Here is a 27284-nt window from a genome sequence, read left to right on the forward strand (position 1 = left end):
CCACCCTCCCAAGCATGACGTCCCTCTCCAAGGACTGGTCCCTCCTTGCAACATGCCCAAAGTATGTCAGACGAAGCTTCAGAATCCTTGCCTCCAAGGAGCAGCCTGGTCTCACCCTCCAGGATGAGCCTTTTTGTTCTCTTAGCAGTCTTGGTATATTCAAAACTCTTCTCCAGCAAGCACCATAGCTCAAAGGCATCAATTCTTAGGAGAAAGATGGACAGTTTCCTCCAGTGTGATTTATAGTCTTTGAAAATCTCCTGAAGGGTCAGTTTTGAGTTGACTCCAATTTCATGATACATGACAAAACAATACATTCATGTATTAGATTTATTAACTAGAACTCAGTAAGCCAAATATAAAGAAAGGACGCTTTTCCAAAAAAACAAGGCTTAATATGAAGTTTCAGTGATTCTGGGCCCAGAAGGACACTTTTAGGAACTTCTTAAGAATGCTCAACAAAAAATACCAGCCCGGGTACTTGTGAAACATTAACTGTAATTTTAACATTTTTAAAGGCATTTGTTTCCGTTGAATTAACTTTTGGATCCCAGTACAACATGTGATGGACTACACTACCAGAGCACCTTTAAAGTGCATTAGCTTTAAAAGCCTCATTTCAAAAGATCTCACAGCATATTCTAGCTACTTAATTGGATTTTACCCCTGTAAATTAGCTTGCTGCTTCTGTTTTATGATTCTCCCCTGTCCTTTAAAAATCTTCTCCTATAAAATAAAACAAAACACAAATGCTGAAAATAAATTGTAGCTTAGGGAAACAGGAGATGGCAAACACACTTGTAACCATCATTTAAGGCAAGAAATGGAATTCTGATGGCAACCCCATGGTGAACACGATCCCCGTACTTCCCTCTAAAACAAACCAGTATCACCTTTCCCAGTAATCACTTCATACATCATTCATTCACTTGTTGATTTATTTATATCCTCACCAATGATGCATCTTTTTACACTAGAGTTTGTATTGTTAGCTGCCAACAAATTGGCTCTGACTCAACTAACCTTTTATACAACAGAAGGAAAACACTGCTCTCTCTTGCACCATCTATGTGACTGTTAGAACATGTGAGGTCATCACCGTGGCTGTTGATCAAGCTCCCTCACTGCGGGCTCCTCTGACCCTCTATGATGCCTCTTTTATCAGCTGATCTTTGCTGATAACTTGTTTGAAGAAAGTGAGCTTAAGTGTCACCATCGTTACTTCTAAGGACCATCATAATTGATTCTCCTCCACCCCCAAGAACGGATTGTTCCTTCATCTGGGAGTCCACAGTACAGGCAGTTAATGTTCTTTACCACATCATACACTTTTTTCTGTTGTTGTTTTTAGGTGATATGAAGTCAAGTATGACCCATAGCAACCCTATGAACTGACCTGAACATTATCCCATGCCATCCTCACAACTTCCTACAGGCTCACGCCCACTGCTGCGGTCAAGGTGTCAACCCACCTGGTCAAGCATCATCGTCTCTTCCGCTGCCCCCTTTCCCTCCTAGCGTCTGCTCCTCTCTAAAGAACGGACTCTCCAAGCAGCATGCCCAAAGTATGTGAGATGGGATGAAGTCATCCTTGCAAAAACTTTCCCATGTCAAATATTATTACATGAACAGCTCAGCTCAGATGTTAATTACATTTGCCACTGCAACCTTCATCACTATGTATTTCCAAATATTTTTACTTTTACAGAAACCCATATTCCTTAAGTAATAATTCCTCGTTCCCTTTCTCCTTGCACTCACCCTGTGGTAATCATTAACAAACTTCTGTCTCTGCATTTGCCTATTTTAGAGATTTCCTGTAGGTGGATTACTACAATGTTTTTCCTTTTTTGACTGGATTATCTCACTTACTGTTTTCAAGGGTTAGCCATGTATAATGGTTTATATCACAATTTCACTTTTCTTTATGAATGATTAATATTCCACTGGATATCTAGAATGTAAGTGTGTTATATGTTTCACTGCTAACCAAAAGGTCAGCAGTTCTAATCTACAAACTGTCTTGATGGAGAAAGATGGACTGTCACCTGACAGAGAAGCTCTGTGAGTCAGAACTGACCCAATGACAGTGGGTGACTTGGTGTATACGTAGAGGGGGTCTGATGGGTCTGTGCTAGAGGCATTTGATTGTTAACCAAAATGTTGATGAAAAAGATGAGTCAATCAGCTTCTGTAAAGAAATACTTTTGGTTTCACACAGTGGCGTATTATGCAGCAATGAACAAACAGTGGACATTCCTTGAAATGCTATATAGCGGTGGATGAATCTAAATAAAGGACATTATTGTGAGTGAAATAAGTCAGAAAAGGACAAATATAAGACCACTACTTTAAAAAAAAAGCTTAAGACAAGTTTACACAGAGAAAAATCCATTCTAGTATAGTTACTAGGGAGGGGAACTGAAGTGGGGGAGAGCAAATTACCAGACAATAAATACTTATTAAGATGTGTGCAGAGAAAACCAGTATAAACGGAATGGGTCATTATCTTTGGTGAATATTATAACTAATGTTATGAACAAAATGTGCATGGATAAGTAATTGGAAAAAAACCAATATGCATTTTAAAATGTCACTGAAATAACAGTGAAAAAATAAAAAACTATTATCAGATTAAACCATGCTGTTACTCTGTATGACAATTCCTCTGAGCCATGGAAATTCTACCGGCCATTCTACTCTGTCCTACAGGGAAGCGATGAATCAAAATTGACTCAATGACAATAAGTTGGTGTGTGTGTTGTTGTTGTTGTTGTTAGGTGCCATCAAGTTGTAGACGACTCATAGCGACCCTATGACCAAAAGGCCTGAGCGCTGTTTATACACAGAGTTTCCGGAGGCAAGCCATTTCAGAAGTGGATGCCGCTCCTGCCTCCAGGCTTGTTTTAGTCGGGAAGCTCCAGTCAACACTGTCCACCATGGGTGACCATTACTACGATTGGCACATCACTGTCCCAGTGTTCAGCATCGGGTGTGTGTGTCTGTGTGTCTGTGTGTGTGCGCACCATATTTATTTATTCAGGGACATTTGGAATGTTTCTATCTCAGATACTGGCAGTAGTCCTGCCTGAATACAAGTGTAAGTGTAGTGTGAGTCTATACAGCTTTGAAGTCTTTTGAGTATACAGTTACTGTGTTAAGCATTTATTTTTCAAAATCGCTTTGCTAGCCACTGAATCTGACTTTGCCATATAGATGAGCAAGAATAAGTGGATAGGACATGGTAGACTATTCCAAGGGCACTGGCCATTTCACCCACGCACAAGGGGACTGGCTAGTCTCGTCATTAAGTTGAGCTGATGCAGCAGCAGAATGGGAGGACCTCACCACCAGCAAAGGAGCAGCAGCCACGCAGAGTATGCCCTTCAGGCCCAGAGAGTCTAACAGCAGCTAGACTTACAGCGGCATCCACAGGCAAAGCAGAGGCCAGAGCCCCAACATGAAATGAGCTGACATTGGGGATGCTACCCAGCCACAGACCAAACCAGAGCAAAGAAGGGTGGTGGTGGCAAGTCATAACTGGCCAGACACAGCTTTGTTTGGTTTTTTCCACCAGTTTATTTTAAAAAATTCTAATAAAAATTCAAACAGTTTCTTTCCATTTCCCTCACCCGTCACCCATCAAATTGTACAATCCAATGATTAATCCCCTCTTCCCCTGCACATCCACGTCCCTCTGCTTCCAGCCTCTCCCACCCCTCCTGGACCCCTATCTCATTCTACAGTAACGGTCTTATATAATATTTATCCTTGTGGGACTGAGTTAGTTCACTCAGCATAACTCTCTCCAGTCCCTCCCAAGTTAGGTAGTAATTTACAAAGTTATTGCTCCTGAGTGCTGTATAGTATTCCATTGTGTGAATGTACCATAATTTCTCAATTCGTTCGCTTATGGTTGGACATTCAGGCTGTTTCCATGTTCTTGTGATGGTGAACAATACTGCTATGAACACTGGTGTGCCTCAGTCTGTGCCTCAGTTCTCATATTCTCAGGGTATATTCCAAGTAGTAGAATAGGTGGGTCATATGGAATTTCATGATCAGCTTTTTAAGGATGTGCCAAACTGCCTTCCAGAATGATCCAGATGCAGCTTTCTAACACTGGGCTAAAGCTGTGAGGCTCAAGGCTGAGGCAACTGCGAGCACATTTTTAGTAGCTTCCTGACTGTATTCAGCTTCTAACCTGAATTACGCATAGTCTTTTGACTTCCCCAATATGGTTCTGTGTGGTCTTTGACCTGTCACATTGGATTTTGGACCAAGTAAAGCAGTAAGACTGGTGCTGGGATGAGTAGAAAGAGGTACAGGAGCATGGGAGACATGACTGATCTCATGGGAACTTGTTTTGTGTTGATGATGCTGTTCACAGGGACAGTTCCCCTTTGTGACGGTGGGAAAGGAAAGATACAGTCATCCTCTTTTTACAATAGTTGACCCTTACACAACACAGATGTAAAGGGTTCAGGTGCAATTACACTCAAGTTTTTTGGTTTTTTTTTTGGTTAAGATCACAAGTATTTCAAGAATTTGCTCAAACATCATGTGATGCCAATCATTTCCACATGAGCAGTTTATATAACTAGTGAATATATATATATATATATAACTAGAAGACAGTCAACTTCAAAAGATGCTTCATGTAGGGACTTGAAACACTTGATCTCTCTGCAGTAATAACAAGGAAAAGATCCACAAATAAGTGAACCTGTGGTGTTCAATGGTCTGTTATAAATTAGATTTTCTACGGCCTTTGGAAGCAGGAGTGGCATCCCCTTCCTAAACACCATGCCTCTGGAAACTATGAACTTTGATAAATGTTAACAATTATAGAAAGGCTTCAGGCCTTTTGTTTATAGGGTTGCTATGAGTCATGCTTGACTTGAAGGCAGTCAACATCAACAACAATTGTCTAGAGGTTAACACCTCTAACCTCCTGTGTTGGTCAAGGGTCAATTCTATTCCTAGGAATGGAACTGGTTTTCTCTCACTGATATACATGTTTTTAAAGGCTTTGCCTTTTAAAGGCTTTGCCTTTTCATCCCAGTCACCTGTGCCTGTTACCACCATCAAGTCACCTGCAACTCATAGTGACCCTCCATACATAATAGCTTTGAACTCTATTCTATCCTGAGCTAATCTCATTAACTGTGACACACCTCCCTCCACTACCCCTATTACTATGTCAGTCCACCTCAACTGGGGTCTTCCTCTCCTGCACTGTCCCTCCACCCTTCCAAGCATAATTTCCTTCTCCAAAGAGTGTTCTTTCCTGGCCACGTGCCCAAAGTTTGTGAGATGGAGCTTCAAAATCCTTGCCTCCAAGGAGCAACTTGGTTTCACCCTCTCCAGAACAGATTTCTTTGTTCTTCTGAAGGTTCATGGTATGTCCAATACTCTTCTCCAGTACCACAAATCAAAGGTATTGATTATTTTTTGTCATCCTTATTCACTGTTCAGCTCTCTGATATATAGCAAGTAATTGAGAAGAACGTGGCCTGGATCAGGTGCACCTTGTTTGCTAGATTGATATCATTGTTCTTTATAGTACTCTAGAGATGTCCCTAACAGCAGATTTTCCCAATATGATTCATCTTCTGGTTTCCTGACTGCTGGTGCCAAGAGTGTTGATTGTAGAGCCTAGAAAGAGAAATAATTCATAATCTCAGTCTCTCTTCCACCCATCATGGCACTGCCAGTTGCCCAGTGGTAAGAATCTTTGTTTTCTTGATGTTGAGCTTCAATTCATATTGAAGACTATATAGTCTTTGACCTTCTGCAGTAAACACTCCAGGTCCGAATCAGTTTTACCAAGTAAGGCGGTGTCATCTCCATAACACAGGTTGCTGATGAGTCTTCCTGTAATCCTAGTGCCACATTCCTCCTCATAAAAGTCAAGCCTCACACATGATTTGTTCTGCATACAGACTGGAAAGGTATGGAGGCAGGATGCATCCCTGACACACACCCTTCCTGATTTTGAACCATGCAGTGTTGACTTGCTCTTCTTTGAGGACTGCTTTCTGGTCCACCTGAGCACAATCAAGTGGTCTGGAATTCCCATTTTCCTTCAGGTTAGCAAGAATTTGTTGTGATCCACAGAGTCAAATGCATTTGTACAGTCAGTGAAACACAGAGAGACATTTCTCTGGGACTCAGCTTTTTGCCAAGATCCATCTGACATTGGCAATGATGTCCTTGGTGCTTTGGAAACAGAAGTGGCATCCACTTCCTAAGCATGCCTCTGGAAACTATGAACTTTGATAAATGACGGTAATTACAGAAAGGCTTCAGGCCTTTTGTTCACAGGATCGCTATGAGTCGTGCTCAGCTTGACAGCAATCAACAACAACAACAACAACAACAGTTCTGGTCTCAAGTGAAATGCTGACCCCCCAGACTCACGGCTGCAGCTGTTACTAAAAAAAGTTCAGTTCCCCAGAGTAAAGCCATTCTCCCACTCCCACCCCTCACTCTGGACAAAGGCCAGTTCTGAGAAGGGGCTGTAGAGTTGCCTCTCTATGATGACCCTTCCCCACTCCACCTAAAATCAGAGGATGAAAAAGGATGATTCTCAAGGCTCTCAGCACCCCCACCCCCTCGCTGGAGGGAAGGGAAGGCGGCATCAAGGGACGATCCCCCAGGGCAGGTTTCCAGCAAAATTGAACAGGTCTAAAACTGCCAGATTTTTAAAGGAGAAAAACAACGGAGGGTCCATAATAAGTTTTCCTGGAATCCTGTTTACACCCGTCACCCCAGACCAAATCTCAGCATGCTGATTATGTCTTCTTTATGCCAAGGCTTTAAAGGATTATCCTCCAATCACCCATGTCTTCCCTAGACCCTAATCCCGTGAGAAGTGAAGAAGAGCCAGCTGGAAACAGATTATGACCATAGGGTCGTTACAGCATGGGCCAGCGGGCCGGCGGTCTCCCGTGCCACAGTGCTTCTCAGGAGACAGCCCCTTTGATCCCTGTCCCATTTCACGGTCAGTCTGCTCTTGACAAATTTCAGCACCAGACAGATACATATATATTTTTTTTCTCTGTAAACGTTCATTTTTTTAATTAATTAATTAATTTTTTTTTAGATACATATATTTGATACCATCGAATCTGAACCAACCCTTCGCTGACCCTCCAGGGGGTTTTCAGAGGCAGTAAACTGACGAGAAGAGAATGCTCATTCTTCTCTCACAGGGCAGCTGGTAGATTAAAAACCTCTGCATATTGACAGCACAATTTCCTACCACTAAGCCACCAGAGCTCACTATATAAAAGGAATAAGAAAAAAAAATTAATTTTAAAATCCCACTGTGTCTCTTCCTTCAGGCTCTAAACAAACAAACCAGCAAACAACATTACCCACATCTATCTTTTCTTTGACACTCTCTGCAAGCCTTTTGGAAAGGAGCTGTCTCCTGGGCCCTGATCACACAGACCTCCCAGACAATACTCCCACGTACAGGTCTTACTGGTGAAGTAGCAAGTTACAGCTCAGGACCAGGAACAACTCAGGCTGCATCTCTCCAGCATCCTTCAGGACGTCCTTCACGACGGCCCTCAGCTTCACAGCCGGGCAGGAATTACAAAGCTCTTTTTTGACATTGGTTGGAGCTGTGGAATTGACTACAGCTCTCAGCAACCAACCCTGTGAACAACAGATGGAAACTGTTCCCTATCCTGTGCCATCCTCACAATCTCATGCTCAAGCCCCTGTTGCTGCCACTGTGCCAATCCATCTTGTCGAGGGTTTGCTGACCCTTTTTTGAAAGCTTTTAGCTCTGCCAGTTTAAATGCCCTAAAAGCCTGGGCCTCCAGACACTTCACCTCAGCTCCCTGAGTCTGCAAACTTGGTTCTCCAACAAAGGCCCAAAGGTCCTCCTTCTGCAAATAAGCCTTCTGTTGGGGGGCAATCAGCCTTTTAACTCTGAGCACTGGTAAGCTCACAATTCTCTCTCGAAGGCCCCTTGTTCTACTACAGCTGTCACTGGCCATCTCTGAGGCACTGCTGCTCTCTGCCTCCTCGGCTGAAGGATTAGACCTCACAGGACCCAACAACAAGAAGTTGCCACATGAGGGCGTCACGAGTCAGGAGTGACGCTGAGGAGAGCTATATGCCAGGATTGCAAGGTACCTCATTTAAGCTTCAGGATAATCTTGGGAAACTATTGTTTACTACTCCCAGGGTTTAGATACAGAGTAAAATCAGAGGCGTTAAGAACTCACCAAATTAAAAACTAAACAAAACAAAAAAACCCAAAAACTCACCTAACTGAAATGACAAAGTAAATGATTAGCACAGACTTCTTGTTGTTGTTACATGGTTGTTGTTGTTATGTGCTGTCGAGCTGCCTACAATGTATAGCGACCCTATGTGCAGCACTTCTGAACCCTGCCCTGTCCTGAGCCAGTCTCACTAATTCCTACACACCTACTCCCATTGCCCTAGTTACTGTGTCAATCCATCTCATCCGGGGTCTTCCTCTCCCACGCTGTCCCTCCACCCTTCCAAGCATGACACCCTTCTCTAAGGAGAGGTCTCTCCTGGCCACGTGCCCAAAGTATGTGAGACGGAGCTTCAAAATCCTAGCCTCCAAGGAGAAACTTGGTTTCACCCTCTCCAAAACAGACCTATCTATTTTCTTGGCAGTCCATGGTATGTTCAAGACTTTTCTCTAGCACCACAATTTGAAGGCATCGATTCTTCTTCTGTCATTCTCCTTAGTCATGGTCCAGCTCTCTGAAGCATAACAAGTAACAGTGAAGACCATGCCTCAATTAGGCACACCTTAGTCTCTAGACTGGCATTGTGGCTTTTCAGATCTTAACACATCTTGGTTATAAGCTCGATCAATTTCTTACTGCAACAGTTGATAGAAATTATCTATTTCCTCCTCCTTGGCTCTTGTTGTTGGTGCATAAATTTGAATGATAATGGTATTAACAGGTCTTCCTTGTATGTGTACGGATATTATCCTGTCACTCACAATATTGTATTTTAAGATGGATCTAGAAACGGCCTTTGTAACTATGAAAGAGACCCTGTTTTTTTTCCTCACCTTTTTACCTCCAGCATAATAATTCACATGATCATCTGATTCAAAGTGTCCCATGCCAACCCATCTCATTTTGCTAATACCTGATCTGTCTACATTTATGTGCTTCATTTCTTTCTTAACAATGTCTAGTTTTCCTACATTCATGCTTCTCATATTCCATGTTCCAATCATTTGTTTCATCTTACAATTGTTCCTCCTCCTTTATGTTTCCAAATCAGAGGGCTCAGCCTCAGTTGCCGTATCAGTTAGTCTACTCTGCTCTGCTGAACATAGGGTATTTGAAGGCCTGTTATATTTGGGAAGTGGATGGCCAATCCTTCTTCCTAGTCTGTCTTAATTTGAATGATTAGTTTTAGAATAATATCTGACACACAGCTTACAGGACTATAACTGAGAGCTCCCCTCACTATCCTCTATAAGGTTCAAACGAAAATGGCTCCATTTTGCGGAACTTCTATCCTTACCTGAATTCTGTGTGTTCCAGGAAAGAATAAATAATCTGATGAATGTTTACCCACAGACATGGTTTTGTGACCCACTCCAGGAGACACCTGATAGTTAAAATAGGGAGTTCTAAAAAAAAAAAAGGAAAATGGCCCCAGGACCTTGAAACTGCTGTGACTACCCTCAAACAGCCAAGGCCAAGGTGGTGGTTGTTGTTGTTGTTGTTAAGTGCTGTGAGTCACAGATGGCTCATAGCAACCCTACGAACAAAAGACCTGAACACTTGTATAACTTTGATCATTTCTCCAGGTTCACAGGATTTCCAGAGTAAAGCTATTTCCGAAGTGGATGCCACTCCTGCTTCCAAGCTTGTTTTAATCGAGAAGCTCCACCAAACCCTGTCCACCATGGATAACCATTCTCGCATTTGACACATCAGTGTCACAGTGTTAAGCATCACAGCAACCATGAGTCACCTCTGTACAGCAACGCACAGACCAGTGCTGTACCACTTAGAAGAATGTCTGACCAAAACCAACTAAAACCAGGCCTGAGGGCCGCAGATTGAAATCACCCACCTTTGACTTGGTAGTAGAACTTTCTATCTACTAGGCCAACAGAGCTCTATGTTGTTGTTGTTAAGTGCTGTCAAGTCGTAGAATTAATACCCCACTCTTCTCTTTGTTCAGGGCTGACACATTTTAATAAAGCGTATTTGCTATACACTCAGCTGTGCTGCCTCTGGACTTGGTAGTGGGTTTGGCCCTTTCTCAACACACCAGGGTGGTGAGCGTTACGTGTCTGCAGTTCCTTGAAGGGATGAGAGCTGAGGGGTAGGGGCGAGCGCATCCTCTGGCTAAGACAGTGTCATGATTGAACTGTGTCCTCTCACAGTGTGTATGTGGAAGAGTCACGTGTTTCTCGGTGATTTGAATGAAATGATGCCCTATGATAGCATCAGGGAAAGAGAGGTAGACCCACAGTCAGATGGCTTCACACAGTGCCTGCGGGGATGCGCTGAAGAGGCTGGGGACAAGGACAGTGCAGGACAGGACAGGGGTCGGATCCCTCAGCAGCAACCATGCCCCACGATGTGATAAGCGCAAATCAATTGTAAAGGATTGAGGGTGGAAGGCAATGCTCCAAATTCCAACACAGCCCTGATCTAATGTAAGGCAAGTTTCCTTGAGGTGTGCCGGGGCGATATCTTTATAACTAATAAGAGAAAAGTTCTGTTACAGCAGGCCTAGATAAGGAAGATAGTAGGCCGAGTGTGACTCCTGTTATCAAACTGCTAACACAGCTTCCTGCTAAGTCTTGGGCAATTTATTACACTGAAAGTGCTCTGTATAAATGTGAATGATAAAATACCAACCTCAGAGGAATATCAGACAGCAGAGCCTGGCCAACTACAATGAGTAGGCCAATCCCAACACACAGTCTGATTTTGTAAGGCCCCATGAGACTTAAGAATGACTCAAATATTAAAGTGGATTGATGGATGAGACCTCCTAGTGATTAAATCCATCTGCGCATCAAAAATGTTTTCCAACAAGTGGGGAAAAAAAGCCCTTACTGATTGGGAAAACACATTGGGCAATACCATCTCAGCCAAGGGTCTCATGTCAAAAGTTCACAGCATCCTACAGGGCCTCCACAAGAAAAAAACTGACAACACAATTACAAAATGGGCAAAAGATATGGAAAGATGTTTTACAGAGGAAGATATTCAGATGGTCAACAGACACACGAAAAAATGTTCAAAATCATTGGCAGTAAGAGAAAGATGCGATTCAAAATCACGAGATACCATCTTACTCCAGTAGCAGTGGTAAAGTTTAACAGGGCAAGTAATCAATGTTGTAGAGGATGTGGTGAGATAGGAACTCTTACACATTGTTGGCAGGATTGTAAAACAGTACAACCAATCTGGAAATCAGTTTGGCGTTTTCTCAAAAAACTGTTCACAGAAATTTCATATGACCCAGCTATTCTACTGCTTGGAATATATCTGGAGAAAATGAGAACTGAGGCACAAATAGATATTTGTACTCCAATGTTCATAGCAGCATTATTCACCATCACAAGAACATGGAAACAGTCCAAATGTCCCACCACAAACAAATGGATTCAGAAATCATGGTACAGTCACACAATGGAATACTATGCAGAATGCAGGATCAATGATATTGAAAATCACTACCTAACTTAGGAGGGACTAGAGAGCATTTCGCTAAGTAAACTCACTCAGTCCCGTAAGGACAAATACTGTATAAGACCATTTCTGTAGAAATAGAAAGATAACTAGTAAAAGGTATATGAGGATCCAGGGGCAAAAGGAGGGGAGGGGAGCACAGGCGTGAAGCTAGGGGTGGGGGAGGTAGTCACACTGTTGTAAAATTTAATGGGTGGAGGGAGAGCAGGGTAAAGGTAATGGGAAAGATCTGGTACGAAAAACAATGTATATGAACTTTGCAAGTAAAGCATTATAAAATAAAATTTAAAAAATTTAAGTGGATGGGAAAGGTAAAAAGAAGTAACATTTTATGACAAGTGAAAATTCCATGAGATTAAAATTTCAGTGTCCTGTTCTTTTGTTTACATATGTCTATGGCTGCTTTAGTTTTACAACAGCGGAGAATAGTTGCCAGAGAGATAATATGGCCTGCAAAGTCTAAATATTTCCTATCGAACATTTCATAGAAAAAGTTTGGTGTCCCCTAGTATCCACAGTGATGCACTTGAACATCATTTATTCTGAGGATGACTCAGGACCACAAAATATCTTGTCGTTTTGTATGTGAAGTCTCCATGAATCAGAGTTGGCACAGAGCAACTAGAGTCTACAGCAACACAAAGACGGAATGAGAGCACTGAATGTAAAACATAACCTGCATTAGGTAAATCTGCTGACAGGGACCTCTCCAGAGTACTGAGAAGCAACAATGTCAGTCTTGAGACTAAAATGTACTTGTTCCAGGCCATGGTTTTTGCCATCACTTGCTATGCATCAGAGAGCTGGACAAGGCTAAAGATGTCAGAAGAATTGATGCTTTTGAGTTGTAGTGTTGGAGAAGAGCCTTGAACATACCATGGACTGCCAAGAAAACAAACAGAACTGTCTCAGAGAGGAGGAAACCAAGTTTCTTCTTGGAGGCTGGGATTTTAAAGCTCCATCTCAGATACACTGGGCATGTGGTCAGGAGGGATGGATTCTTGGGGAAAGACATCATGCTCGGAAGGGTGGAGGGACAGCACAGGAGAGGAAACCTCGGATGAGATGTACTAATACAGTAACTAGGGTAACGGGGGTAGGTGTGTCGGAGTCAGTGAGACTGGCTCAGGACAGGGCAGGCTTCAGAGCTATTGTACACTGGGTTGCTATAAGTTGCAGGTGACATGATGGCACATAACACAACAACAATTTATTATTATGATTTGACTGAGAATTGACAGAGGACATGAGTATTTCACTGAACCGCTCATACATATAGAGCTTTCTGACACTGATTACAATCCCTTCACTCCATTTCACTCTTCCTGAGATGTGTTAAGTTTACAACAGAATTAGTTGATGTTCAAGGCCACTTAGTTCCCTGAGCTCACTCCTATCCTGCCCTAATGACTTTCCAATTCTCTATTGGTCTTCAGATTTTTCAGGTACCAATTAGCTGGCAAGTTAAGTACAGAGTCTTGATTCCTGGATCAATAGTGTAACTGCCACAGAAAGCACATTCTATAAAATAAAAGCTGATTAAGGAATCCTGTGCTTCTTAGGGGTGGCCCCGGGGGGAAAAGCTGCCTGCATCCAAGGTCAACATCAGGTCGCACCTGTGTGTGTAAACATGACATCAGCCAGAGAGGAGTCTAATTAAGGGTAGAGCCTAATCGATCATTTAATAATTATCACTAGCCTATTTCCAACATTGAGAAATACGCATCTTAGACTACCAAAAGCAATCGCTTCCTCCTCAGACTTTTTCACACCCTTACTATAAATAGACTCTGAGTTGTGTTCACAAGACAGACTGAAGAGACTGGGCAGAAGGTGAGTTGGGATGGGAGTTGCTTGAATTCCATAGCTTTACGTGTAGAGACAGAGATCCACACTCTTCGCGCCCAGAATTTCTGGAGGACAACCTGTTGACCCACTTCTCACTGGCAGATCACTGGGCAAGACCAGGAGTGATAATCTTACATCAGGGCACTGGGAGAACAGCGCACATTTTTGGAGTCTGGTAGACACGTAAGCTTCTGCCCAAAGAAAGCAAGAAATGTCACATCAGCCACAGCTGTCAAACTGATCCTGATTCACAGAGGCCCCCGGGACAGGGCCGAACTGTCCTACTGGGTTTCGGAGGCTATAAATCTTTATGTCAGCAGATTACCATATCTTTTCCCTGCAGGTCAGCAGGTGGATTCAAACTGCTGAACTTCTGGTGAGCAGCCCAGCTGCTTAACCACTGAGCCATCAAGTAGTAACAGTAGTAGTGAAAATGATGCTGGTGGTGGTGGCGGCAGTTAAGATTTTGCAGCTAGTACTTTCTGAACACGTTTCAGACATTGGATTACCTGCTACAGATTATCAGTGTGTTGAAAAAACAGTGTGATGAATAAACATGCTGCCCGTATTTCAATATGCAAACTGAGGCTCAGTAAGGCCAAGCATCCTGCCAGTCACCTGGCCGGCGGGAGGCAAAGGTGGCTGCAGAGCTGGGCTCCTCCCACCTCCACAGCCCATCACCCGTTTATCACAGAGCCAGACACGGACGGAAACGGTAAGACACACATCTTAAATTTAAGGCAACTCTGTCTGGGAGCAGAGGTGAAATGACACCTAGTTATTATTTCACAATAAAGTAGCTCTTCTTACTTCTTTCACTCAAAGCCTGCCCTTGGCTCTTCTCAAGCAGATGCCACCAGCCAATTTCTGAGCACTTCTGAGTCATTATCTTGACAAATTTGTGTTTTTGTTTTATTGCATTTTGAGGGTAACCCTTTTATCAAAGCATGCATGAGATAAATTCTGTGATGTTGTGTTAAGTATTTAACAGAAACCAACAGCAATTGAGTTTATTCAGCCTCATGTCAAGGCTCCACTGGGCTTCTCAGGACAGGAAGACACGACTCGTCCTTCTCCAGAGGTACGGCTCATGGATTCAAATCCGTGGAACACACGACACCACAGGGCTCCTTCCTCACCGTATAACTCACCGGACTTTTGTAAACTGAGTAAGTGGTGTAACTAGCAGCTGCATCAAGAAACAGAACGTACTAGGGTCCCCAAGTCCCCTCTTGGTGCCTCTGTAGCCAGACACCACCCCTCACTAACAACATAGCTTAACTTTGCAAGAACAAGTTATTTTAAAAATAGTATGAAGTTAGTTCTCAGGAGGGGTTTGTGTAATCGACAAAGTCTCTCAGAGGCGCTGAGAGTCGGTGAGGTCAGGTTAAAGACTAAGGTGCACCTGATCGAGATCATGGTCTTTTCAGTTCGTTTCTATGTATCTGAGAGTCGGACAATGACGAAGGATGATAGAAGATGTGATGCTCTGAACTGTGGTGTCGGAGAAGATTACAGAATGTCCCATGGACTGCCAAAAGAACAAACAGCTATGTCTTGGAGAAAAGTGCAGCCAGGGGGCAAAGATGATGAAACTTCATCTCACAGACTTTGGGCATGTGGTTAAGAGGGGCCAGTCCTTGGAAAAGGATATTATGCTGCAAAAGGCAGAGATTCAGCAAAAGAGAAGAAGGCCATCAATAAGATGGGCCGACAGAGTGACTGTCACAATTGGCTCAAGAATGTCCAGGATGGTGCAGGATCGAGCAGGTTTCCATTGTTCATGGGGTTGTTATCAACTGAAAGTCAATTAGATGGCACCTAACAACAACAACAACAACAACAACAACAACAACAACAACAACATACACTTCCTGCTCGCTGTACAAGATGAGTTGTCCCTGGAATTTTCATCTCATGAGGTTTATGCCGACCAGCCTCCCTGAACTCAGTCGTGTCTATAAGGATTCCATGCCCAACAAACGTCTGCAGTCCCTACTGTCCAGCATTCACTGTCGCACACTGTCTCAAGTCCCATTCTTACCTAGATCACAAAACTCTTGATGATGAAAGCGTGTATGTGTCTCACTACTATTCAGAGACTGATAACGGTACCACATATTTCAGATGAACTTAGGGAAAGAAGGGGAGGTCTGGTGACTTAGTGGTGAGGAACTGCAACGGTCTGTGGTTCGAATCCACCAGCTGCTCTGCAGGAGAAAGAGGGGCAATCTCCCATGTGACTTACTACCAATGAAAACCCACTGGAGGGTCAGCAATGGGTCAGTTCCAACTCAAGGGTGCACAAGAAGCAAAAGAATTAGCGGAAGTACAGTCAATGAACTTGCAGCTTGAAGAAAGTAATCATTAAAACGTAGCAGCTTTAACAAATCAATGGAACAACTTGGTCAACTGGCATAATCTAATTCCTAGAGTTGACGTTCTGCGTCCTAGCGGGGTGAGTGACATCAGGGGTTTTCATATTCACGAGCTGCCATCTAAGACACCAGTATTAGTCTACTCCTCAGCAGCAAAAGGGGAGAAAACCAAAGTCTGTGAGAACTAACAAGTCCACAGGGTGGCTAACAGCCTACAATAACCACAGCCACAACTACTCTGAGACGAGAAGAACTAGATGGTGCCCATTGACCACTGCCAACCACTCTGAACAGGACCACAAGAGATGAGCTCTGACAGAACGGGAGAACAGAGAATGGAACTCAGATTCTTAAAACATCCAGACTTAATGGACCCGTAGAGACTAGAGGACTTCCTGGCACTATCGCCTTGAGATGCTCTTTAAATTTTGAGCCCAAAGCATCCTGAGGCTGTCTGTTAGGGAAATGACAAGAGTAACACACAAAACCAATAATATTATCTACAAGTTTAATGCTCCACTTAAAACTATGTAAGTAAGACCAAGAGGTCCACAGTTCCTGAAAAGTAAAGATGAGAAGAAAAGGAGCAGCGAAACCTAAGTACTAAAATGAACAGGTGGAACCCAATCAAAGAGAATGATGACACATTGGACAAATGTGACTAATGTCACCAAATAATCTGGGTGGAAATTGCCAGATGGGAGCCTAATCTGCTGTATAAACCTTTGGTGGTGGTGGTGGGAACCATCCTACAATAAAAAAGCATTTAAAATAAGATTTTTTTTTTAAGTTAATTGCCACCAAACAAAAGAGAAGATGTTGTTCGCTGAAGCTTTGGCCTTAAGCTGGTGAAATCTTGTGGTTTACAGAACAAACTTTAAAACGGCCAGGCCCACTGATGGGGCTACGCCACGTTTTTAAATATGAATTGCTAACACACTTGGCCAAGTGTGCAAACACAATCATACTAGCTAATATAGTCACTATAACATTACTCGTGATAGTGAAAACTTACAAAGAAACCCAAGCCACATATCATCACAATAGAGGGTTTGTCTGTTCAGGTGACTAACGTGTGGCTCTGGAAAATAAGGATGTAGATGCTGAAAAGGTAAGATAATGTGCAAAGGAGGGAGAAAAAGCAGGAGATACTATACACTGTTTGCACACATGTGGGTATTTTTAAAATCCATGTTTGTGTGCACGGGTATATCTCAGAGATACTGGAGTTCAGTTCCAGAGCACAATAGAGTGAGTATTCCAATAAAGCAAGTCCTAAACAATTTTTGGTTTCTCAAAATACATGAAAGTTACACTGATAGGATACTGCTGTCTATTAAGTGTGCAAAAGCATTGTGAAAGGGTCTGAAATACTGTGTGAATTTTCAAAATGTGACACAGACATAAGTGAACACACGCTGTGGAAAATGATGCTGAAAGACGTGCCTGGCACACGGCTGCTATAAACCTTCAACTTGGAAAGTGCAGTAACTGCAAAGCATAATAAAGGACAGTGCAATAAAATGAGCTATGCCTGTACACACGGCCCCGTCAACACCTGACGGATGCACAAGCAATAGAGGTTCCCGGGAGTACTGGGGGACAGTCTTCAAATTTGCTAATTCCATGCATTTGCTTCCTTTTTTATAAAATGCTCAGGAGAACGTGCTGGGTTTTTTGCATTTACATATTTCTGTACAGCCAAGAAAAGCTGCCCAATATTCCCTTCTCCCAAACTGAACAGGCTGTGAATGATAACATTAATCTGACACACTTACTGTGATCTTTTTGTGGTCAGGAAACTCGAGGCCAAAATAGTCACCTTCCACGAGGTTGAGGTGATTGCAAACTGCATCCAGCAGCACTTTCCCCGGGGCTCGTTGCTGTGAACAGAAAGGACAGAGGGTTACAACCTCTGAGACAGGCAGCAGCAAAAACACACCCCGAATCCTCACCGCCCAAAAAAACCTTTGCATCCTTCACAGCTCACTCTGACCCAGCTACCTCATGCCGTGTCCCCTCAGATGAAACCTCTGCATCCATCACAGCTTCCCACCTACTGCACACCGCATCCCCCAGTCACCTCTCCATGCCCCGAGTGTCATTCACCCACACTTCTGTGCCTTGTTCATCCTATTCCCCACGCTGAGAATGCCCAACCTTCTGTCTGCTCTCCACCTACAACCCTGGCCTTTTCTGTGAGAGCAAAACCCCACCCTTGTGTCTTTCCTTACAGGCTTCTTGCCTCAAAGTTCTTCCGCACCCCCCATTCATTCAGTATTTTTTTTTCTTTATTCATTGTTGCACACTTTCTCTCTCCTCACCTTGCCCGCCCCCAGCCACCCCACAATGAACCCTCGAAGTTCTTAAAGCACTTTGTGCACTCTCAACTGAGCTATTCAACCATGGAAGGCATGTGACCTATTTTATTCCTCTTTCTACATCATCTCTTTACCAATCAGATTCCTTGAAATGAATGCATGAAAGAATCAAAGTCACTGACTGCACTCATTATGTTGTTGTTGACTGCTTTCGAGTCGAGCAAAACTCACAGCGACCCTATGAACTAAAGGCCAGAAGCTCCTCTACAACTATCGACATTTATCAAAGTTCATAGAGTTTCCAGAGGCATGCTGTTTACAAAGTGGTGCCACTCCAGCTTCCAATAAGTATCTATAGCTACGTTCAATTCCATTTTATGCTACCTCTTCACCATTGTTTTCTTCTGGCCTAGTTGAGCCCCTGACACTGTATCAATGTCCCTGAAGTCAATACCATATATTTTTCTAATGCTAAATATTAAAATATTTAATACTAAAGATAAAAAATACTTTCTAATACTAAATCTATAGGAAAGGAGAGTGGGTGTGTAAGAACCAAATTCTACTCAAAAGAGCCCACAAAGTCTTAGTCTTTATTACAACCCAACGGACTGCTAAAAGCCCTCCAGTAAAATGGGTCAAATACCACCGTAAAGACCAAATACTAAAAGAAAATCGTTCAAAGACATCACCTTCTACAGTTACTGGTTTTATAGCTTCACTTCCTCTCTTAGAATGGCAAAGAATTTCAGGAACCAGTTAGCAAGCCAGGAAAACGACTGATAATAAAAGTCACAGCCTGATGACTGCATTGATCGCCTCCCATTACCCTGCCTCAGCAAGACCTAGGAGCCTCTAAAAGGCTCTATGTCAACTCAAGTGCACTTCTCACCTGACATGCCCTGTTATGTTCCCATATTCCCCCACTACAGAAATCCACAACACACACACACACACACACACACACACACACACGGTCATCTGAAGGTGTCACATGGTCTCCATGAAAAACGCCAAACCTGAAAGGCTCCTGGCTTTACGTGATTCACTCAGGGATCATTTCACTTGCACTGACAGCAGGAGTAGCGTACGATTTCAACGTGACCATTCGTTCTCCTTTCTCAACTAGCCCACTCACGCTTCACATCCCCTTGTTCTCTCTCTCTCCCCTCCCCAGTGAAGTGGACTGAAGAAACTTGCTGCCGTTGATTTTGTGCACACCAGTGCATTCCCTCAGTATGTCAGCATCAGGGAGTTCCGGTGGCCTAATGGTTAGAAACTGCACTACAATCCCAAAGCAGATCCACCAGGTGCTCCACAGGAGGACGGGCAATCTCCTCCCATGTCATTGACCGACTCTGAAAACCTGCTGGATAGTCAGCTATGAGTTGTTTCGAACTTGACTATACACAACAACATACCAACATTGGGCAGGGCTAGATCTCGCCAAACTACTAAAGAGCAACGATGTCAGTTTGAGGACTAAGGTGTGCCTGATTCAGGCCATGGTTTTTTCAGTCACTAGCTGTGCATCTGAGAGATAGACAACACAGAATGAAAAGGATGACACAAGAAATGATGCCTTTGAACTGTGGTGTTGGAGAAGCATGTTGAAGATTCCATGGCCTTCCAAAAGAACAAATGTCTTGGAGAAGGTGCAGCCAGAGTGCTCCTTGGAGACAAAGATGATGAAGCTTCGTCTCACATACTCTGGGCATGTTGCTAGGAGAGATTATTCCTTGGAGAGGGACAACACGCTTGTGAAGGCGGAGGGACAGGGAAGGAGAGGAAGACCCTCAACCAAGTGGATTCACATGGTGACAGCAGCAATGGGTTTGAGGGTCCTGGAGATCATGAGATGGCACAGGGCAGGACAGAGCTCAGATCTGTTGTTCACAGAGTCACTATGCGTCATTCTTGACTCAACGGCACTTAATGACAACAGTGGAGCAATGATCAGGAATTAAACTGCTAACAAAAAGGCTGAGCCCACAAGTTGCTCCCTGAACAAAATCAGACAGTGTGCTTTTGGGAAGATCTGCAGCCTTGGCAATTTAAGGGACATTTCTACTCTGTCCTAAAGGGTCACTATGAGCCAGAATCAACCCAAGTAAGATGTGTCTATGCCAACACAGGGGACAACCAGCTGTTCCAAAGCAGTCTTTGATCCTGGACTGAAGCTACCCACCCCCGGCTCCAGAGCTCTGTGTGTAACTCCTGCATATCCATTTAACCTCCGCCCTCTCCTCACTCCAAGAGCACTGAGGGTTCAGCAGTAGAACACTCACCTTCCAGTGGGCGCACCCCAGATTTGACTCCAGCAATGAGGCTCAAACGGAGCCATCACCTATCATCAGAGGAAGCATGCATGTTGCTAGAATGAACAAGTTTCAGAAGAGCATCTAAGCTAAGACAGACTAGGAAGAAACACTAGTCAGTCTACTTCCAAAACTCAGCCAGGGACTATCCTTCAGGTCACAACGTCTTGTCCTATTGTGAGTGCGGCCACCATGAGCCATGGACCACCTTGACACAGGTAACAATAACACCTCCTCACTCCAGTAAAACGAGCTGTCATTAACCACAACGGTATAAAAACAAGTCAAGGGGTTAAGAAGATGTGAGAAGAGCCATATACCAAAATTATTTTTTCTTTAAAGGAAAACACATCCCAATTCCACCACCATTCCTTCTGATGATTCTCCACATTTTCTATTTCTCACCAAAAATGCAGCACACCAATTACCGACCAGCTGGCAGGCACTCACATTTCCCTAAGAATTACTCAAACTACGTAAATTTGATAATTTCATCTAGATTTAGAGAGTCTGGGAGATAAGACTTAACAATTTAAAGCTGGAAGTCTAAACAAGTAAAAATCAATACACAAAGGGGGTCTTTATAGACACGGCGTGAAACGAAGCACTTTGTGGGATACACAGGAAGGAAGAGGCGTTAACAGGCAATCTGAGTCCTTTACACGGTGAGCAGACACCATTGCTCTTATGTATTCTGGAGAGGTTCCTCATGACAGTGCACTTGCCCAGTGCAATGTGTCTCATTTCCTGACTGCTGGTACCAAAGAGAGTACTGCATAGGGCCCGTCCATTGTCAGGGACCTCCCCAAATTATTGAGAAGTGATGTCAGTTTGAAGACTAACATGATTCAGATCATGGTCTTTATAATCATTTGCTATGCATCTGAAAGCTGGACAGTGACTAGGGAGGACAGAAGAATTCCTAATGCCTTGAGTTACGGTGCTGAAGAAGAGTACCGACTATCCGACTATCCCATGGACTGCCAAAGGACAAAACGTATGTCTTGGGGAAAGTGCAGTCAGAACGCTCCTTGGAGGCCAAGACGGCAAAGCTCTGTCTCACACACTCTGGACATGTTGAGAGAAGAGGTTACTCCTTGGACAGGAACACTGTTCTTGGAAAAAAAGAGGGTCACTGAATGAGAGGAAGATCCTCAATGAGACGGACTGACACAGTGACTGCAGCAGTGGGCTCACGTGCGCAGAGGTAATGAGAACGGCACAGGCTAGGACAGGGTCTGTAGGATAGGATAGGTCTGTAGTTCTTAAGGTCGCTATGAGTCATACTTGACTCAATGGAACCTAACAATCAGACATGAGCAATCCTGGTAATAAGAAGAGGCTGTGTTTTAGCCCAGAGCATTGTTTCAGCATTTCCCTTACCACGGCTATTCTGAACTCTGGTAACCCAGTGGTAAGGAGCTGCGCTGTCAACCCAAATGCACATGGTTCGAGTACAGTAGCTGCTCTGCAAGAGGAAAACGGGCCATCTCGTCCTTCTGACTTGATAGCCCGTAACAACAGTAGCTACTCTGACAGAGACCAGCACAGCCGGTGACGACCTTCTTGCAGAGAGATGAGTTTGTAATGGACACTTACAATCAAATCAATGAAGAACAGAAATAGCTTCAAAATTTATTCTTTTCTATAAAACCTTTATACAAAATTCCTTTTCTTAAACACTGAAATTTCATGGAAGAAGGAGGTACCTTAATATTTGAATGGCATCGTTACTTCTCCCTGCTTTCAAGTCGGGACTGCCTCATAGCTGACCCTCTGGAGGGTTTCAGAGCCTGCAAATCACATGCGAGGAGACTGCACAACTTCCTCTCTCAGAGCTGCTGGGGGTGCTTGAACCACTGAAGCAGCACAGCCTTGAGGTTAGTGTCACAACTCAACCTGCATTACTTCACCAGAGCTCTCTAGACACCTACCTATAAAGCATTCTATTCATTCCCCTGCAAATGCTGGGTGCCTTCAGGGTTATAAGGAGAGCTAGAATGCAGCAACGTCAGAAGGAATTTATGAAAGTTTAAAGATGCCCACTGTGTAATAGTTTCACAAGTATGTGTGTAATAATGGGCTCTGTGGATGCGACAAAAGCACTCCAGTGTGTACAAAGCAGATAGAGCCTATAAAAAAATGTGTGCAAATATCACGCTAGTATGGATCCTATTTCTCTTTCCCCAATTGCTGCAGCACTGTCTGACTTCTTGGATGCACCCAGGGCCAATTTTTGCTTCAAAGTAAACAGTCCCCAGAAGGCAAGCAGGATGGTCCTCCCCAGATTTGAAGCAGACAAGGCATTCATTCATACGGTGATTTTTGCTTCTCTTCATTCTGTAAGAAGAAAATTACCCTTGCTTTCTTTCCACAATGGACTGACTCCATCAGCATGCCACATCATCTCTTTGTGAATATCTCTAGCGAGTTTTCGGTTTCACTCCAAAATTAATTCTGCTCCAAAATCATGCCACAGAATTCAAGCCAAGTTGCCTGCATCCAAATTCTACAATGTTCAAGGGACTGGAGTGCAAATGCAAAATAAACTGGATATGTGAAATTTCTTTAGGTCTTCCAGTTGAAAGAGATGATGCAATTTTTAAGGAAAACACACAAAAAAATCTGCTCACCCCAAACTTGTCACCTGAACGTTCTTCTGCTGTAGAAGAAAAAGACCTGTGACAACTGAATTACTTGAATAGACAGTGGTGTGGAAATAACAGAATAGTTCTCAACGATGTCCTAAAGAGAGAGTGAAGGAAACAGAGTACCATTAATCATTAAGAATCTCCGTGTGCTGTGCCTTCGGAGGATGACGATTCTTAAGCCAGATTGTGAGGATTATTTGGGAAACTGCATTTTGAGAATCAAACAGAAAATGCTTCTAATACAAAGAAATCCCTTATCATCGATTTGCATTTAACTCAGGTCTGTGTCTGAGAGTAAACATGAGCTTCATAGGGTTTTCAATGGCAAAATCTTAGGGGAAGTACATCTCTAGGCCAAATCAGTGGTCCTTCCAATAACAGGATAAAGCACTTGAAGTGAGGAATTAGGTTCACATTCATAAATAACCCAGGAGCTCTAGTGGCCCAGCGGTAAGGAGTTGAGCTGCCAACCCAAAGGCATGTGGTTCAAGTCCACCAGCTGCGGCACAGAGAAAGGATGGGCGTCTCACCCACACAATTTTTCTCCTCTGAAAACCTGCTGGAGGGTCGGCCAGGAGTTGGTGTCAACTCAAGAGTATCAAACAAAACAAAGTGAGTTCCAACGGTCTCGTCCCCAGGGAGCTGTGCCATCAACCCGAAGGCCTCGCTTCTCAAATCCACCAGCAGTTCCTCATCAGAGAGAGGGAAAATCTCTTCCTGTGTGACTGACAGCTTCTGAAAATTCCAACTTGATGGCAACTATGTTTCAGTTCTGAGCACCATTGAGTTACAATTTAAAGAAAGATTTCCATGAAGGAGATTCCAGCTCCTGGGGTCCCCACTCATGTCAGAGCAGAACCGTCCTCATCGAGTTTCCAGTGTCCAGTTTGTCGGAGAAGCAGACTGTCAACGCTTTCTCACAAAGCCTTCCAACCTTTCTGTAAGCAGTTGGTACACGAAGCTTTTGCACTCCTCTTACAAGAAAATCAGTCAAGACTCTGGCTGAGAAGATCCATCTCAATCAAGGTGACTGTAAAGAGCCTGGTCACACCAGGCTAGGGACTTGGAGAGTGGGCTTAGTGAGTTTCCATCTGTTGCACTGGATGTTTGTTAATATGTCTTAGGACAAAGAGCTGTTCTACCGGCTTCTGGCAAAAGCGGATGGGTTTAGAAGGAACATCTTCGGAAATAACCACCAATAATGCATTTGGGACAGGCTTTGCAAGGGAAGCTGATGAAAAGATTTGAAAGCTATGAAACTACTACCTCTTCATTGCTGAAACAAGCCTGTAACTAGTCAATAAAATTTGAACAGGGAGAGGTAACAGCACAGATTAAGCTGGCCGAACAAAAGAGAAGACCCCGAGGAAAATTTATCAGTAAAGGCACTTTTTATGTGATTAGGTATTATTGTCGTGACAGGAGTCCAGAGCAAAGGCTGCACAGTGGAGTGGACCTGGGGGGAGGGACTGTATAACAAAGAAAGAATTTTTCTTTTACTTTTCAGAAAGAAAAGCTAACTGGGGGGGGGGGGGCTGAAGGGGTGGGCAGGGAGAAAAGTGCAACAATGAATGAATGGAAATCCAAAGTCTCTGTAAACTTTTATTAAAATTAATAATAAAACTAAAAAAATTTAAGAATCATATAGAAAAAAAAGAGAGGCTTGAAAACATAACCAAAGACAAACACACATTTACATGGTATCTATATATAGTTACTGCTACACAATCTATCAATAATCACAGTCTCTCTCACTGCCGCAGAGCTGGAACCAACTCAGAGTAGATCTTCTGTTGGGTTTTCAAAGGCTGTTAATTACACAGGAGGCGACTGATCATCTTTCTCCCTCAAAACACCTGGTGGATTGAACCTCTAGCCGTTGGGTTGGCAGTGCAATTCCTTACTCAGTAGGCCACAAAAGCTTAATCACACGTTCTTGTTGTCATCATGTGCTGTCCAGTCACCTGCGACTCATAGTGATCCTGTGTACAACAGCCCTAAACCCTGCTCTAGCCTGTGCTAAACTTACTGTCTCTGACACACCTACCCCCATTATCCCAATCAATCCATCTCACAGAGGGTCTTCCTCTCCTGTGCTGTCCTTCTACTATCCCAAGCATGATGTACCTCTCCAAGGACTTGTCCTTCCTTGCAACATGTCCAAAGTATGACAGATGAAGCTTCAGAATCCTTGCCTCCAAGGAGCAGCCTGGTCTCATCCTCTCTAGGACAAACCTCTTTGTTTTACTAGCAGTCCCTGTTTTTATTCAATACTCTTCTCCAGCACCACAGCTCAAAGGCATCAATTCACCTTCTCTCAACCCTAGTCATTGTCCAGCTTTCTGAAGCAAGTAATTGCAAAGACTATGGCCTGGATCAGGTGTACCTTAAGTTTCCAGACTGACATCTTTGCTCTTCAGTACTTTGGAATGATCCCTGACAGCAGACTTTCCCAATGCAATTTGTCTTTTCATTTCCTGTACCAAGAGTGTTGATTGTAGAAGCCAAGCAAATGGAAGCTGTTAACGATCTCAATCTCTTCATCATCCATCATAATGCTGTGAATCGGCCCAGTGGTGAGAATCTTAGTTATTTAGACATCATCTAAAAGCCTATATTTACTAAATGATGATTTAATGAAAAAAAAAAAAGGTTCTGATGACTTTTTTTTACATGTTTCCTAGTATTTGAATTGGCAATAGTGTGATAAAGAAAGTTTGAGTCTGGCCTCGCTACCATTCTTAATTATAATAGCCTAAACGAGTGCTCCTCACAGAAGAAACAAACTAGTAATTATAATGTTTCATTCTAGAGAACAAACCAGCCATCAGTGAAAGTACATAATCAAATTCTTATCACTTTCCCCTCATTGGCTACTTTTAATTATGCTCCAAATGGCATTTGAATTTTAATCTAGCGCACAAACAAGTTGGCTGATTTCAAATTGTGCATCCCTGTTTCTTTCTCTGCTCTGAATTGGCTTTTCATTGAATGGTATAAAATTCAATTTTAGGAGGAGGCCTATGTTCTTGGAGAACGTCTGGCAAACAAGCCCTGAATAATAAATCATATGCACATTCATACATAGCTTCAAGCTATTAAGGCTTGCAAATCAAAGTTGCTGTGGTTTATTGTGCCTTTAAAATATTTCTATGCCTTCAGGTTGTTCCTATTACATAAAAGTTTTATGCAAGAATATTTCTTTTCTCCTTTAAAAGAATAAAGACACAATTCTTTCTGATGGCTGCAGGGGTATTCCCTCTCTCCCCCTCCCCACCTCCTCAAAGGGTCTGCACAAATAAATCCCTCACTTCCACGGGCTGAAGTCCTGCCTTCTGAAATAACCTCACAGACAGAAAGCTACAAAACCTGGCCAAACTGACAAAAGGTGTATGCTGAGAATTTAGCAAAGCTGGTTCTAGAAGTTTGAGGGTATTTTTAGGGGAGAAGAGAGGAGGGTGACTAACAAAACCATGATCACCAGGGCATGTCCTTTCTGGGTAGAAGGGACTGGCTTTTCTCAAAGTCCTTTGTTTTCCTTTCTCTACACCAACACCGATGAGAATCTTGCTCAAAGATCTAGAATCCATTCATTCCAACCAGACTGTCATGAATGTAATAACCCTGATGTGGGTGGCATCTCACGTTTCCTCACCACCCCCTTCACTAGGTGGACAGCAGTACCAGTATCCACACCGGCTGGAGGAGGGGCTCAGGCTCACTGACGGAATGAATCCTGTGTGAGCACTGGACCAGGTCCTGCAGCAATGGAAACCAGTGAGATGAGCATTCGACTCTGGAGTTGTGAATATGACTATTCAGCACAGACGGAGTACTATGTCGGAGAGTCTAATGAAAAGCTGTAGAAGGTCACAGGATAGACCAAACTAGGTATGCTGACAATGGAGGACTTCAGAAGGCTTAGAAGAGGTTCACTTGAATGGGCCCTGAAGGATGAGTAGGAGTTTGCCAAGTGAACAGAGGCAAAGGCATGGAGTCATGGAAACACTGGGACTAGTATTTAACCCTA

General features: G+C 43.4%; 1 protein-coding gene across 1 annotated transcript in view; it reads right to left on the minus strand.

Annotated features, from left to right (window-relative positions):
* Positions 1-27284, minus strand: part of FARP1 (FERM, RhoGEF (ARHGEF) and pleckstrin domain protein 1 (chondrocyte-derived)) — a 343383-nt gene that overhangs the window by 139503 nt on the left and 176596 nt on the right. Inside the window, exon 2 of the mRNA XM_006879564.1 lies at positions 17743-17847. Coding sequence (XP_006879626.1) covers positions 17743-17847 — 105 coding nt within the window. The remainder of the gene's footprint in view (positions 1-17742; positions 17848-27284) is intronic.

The sequence above is a fragment of the Elephantulus edwardii genome, unplaced genomic scaffold, assembly GCF_000299155.1.
Source record: "Elephantulus edwardii isolate Elephantulus edwardi_28Jun2011 unplaced genomic scaffold, EleEdw1.0 scaffold00004, whole genome shotgun sequence".
NCBI lineage: Eukaryota > Metazoa > Chordata > Mammalia > Macroscelidea > Macroscelididae > Elephantulus > Elephantulus edwardii.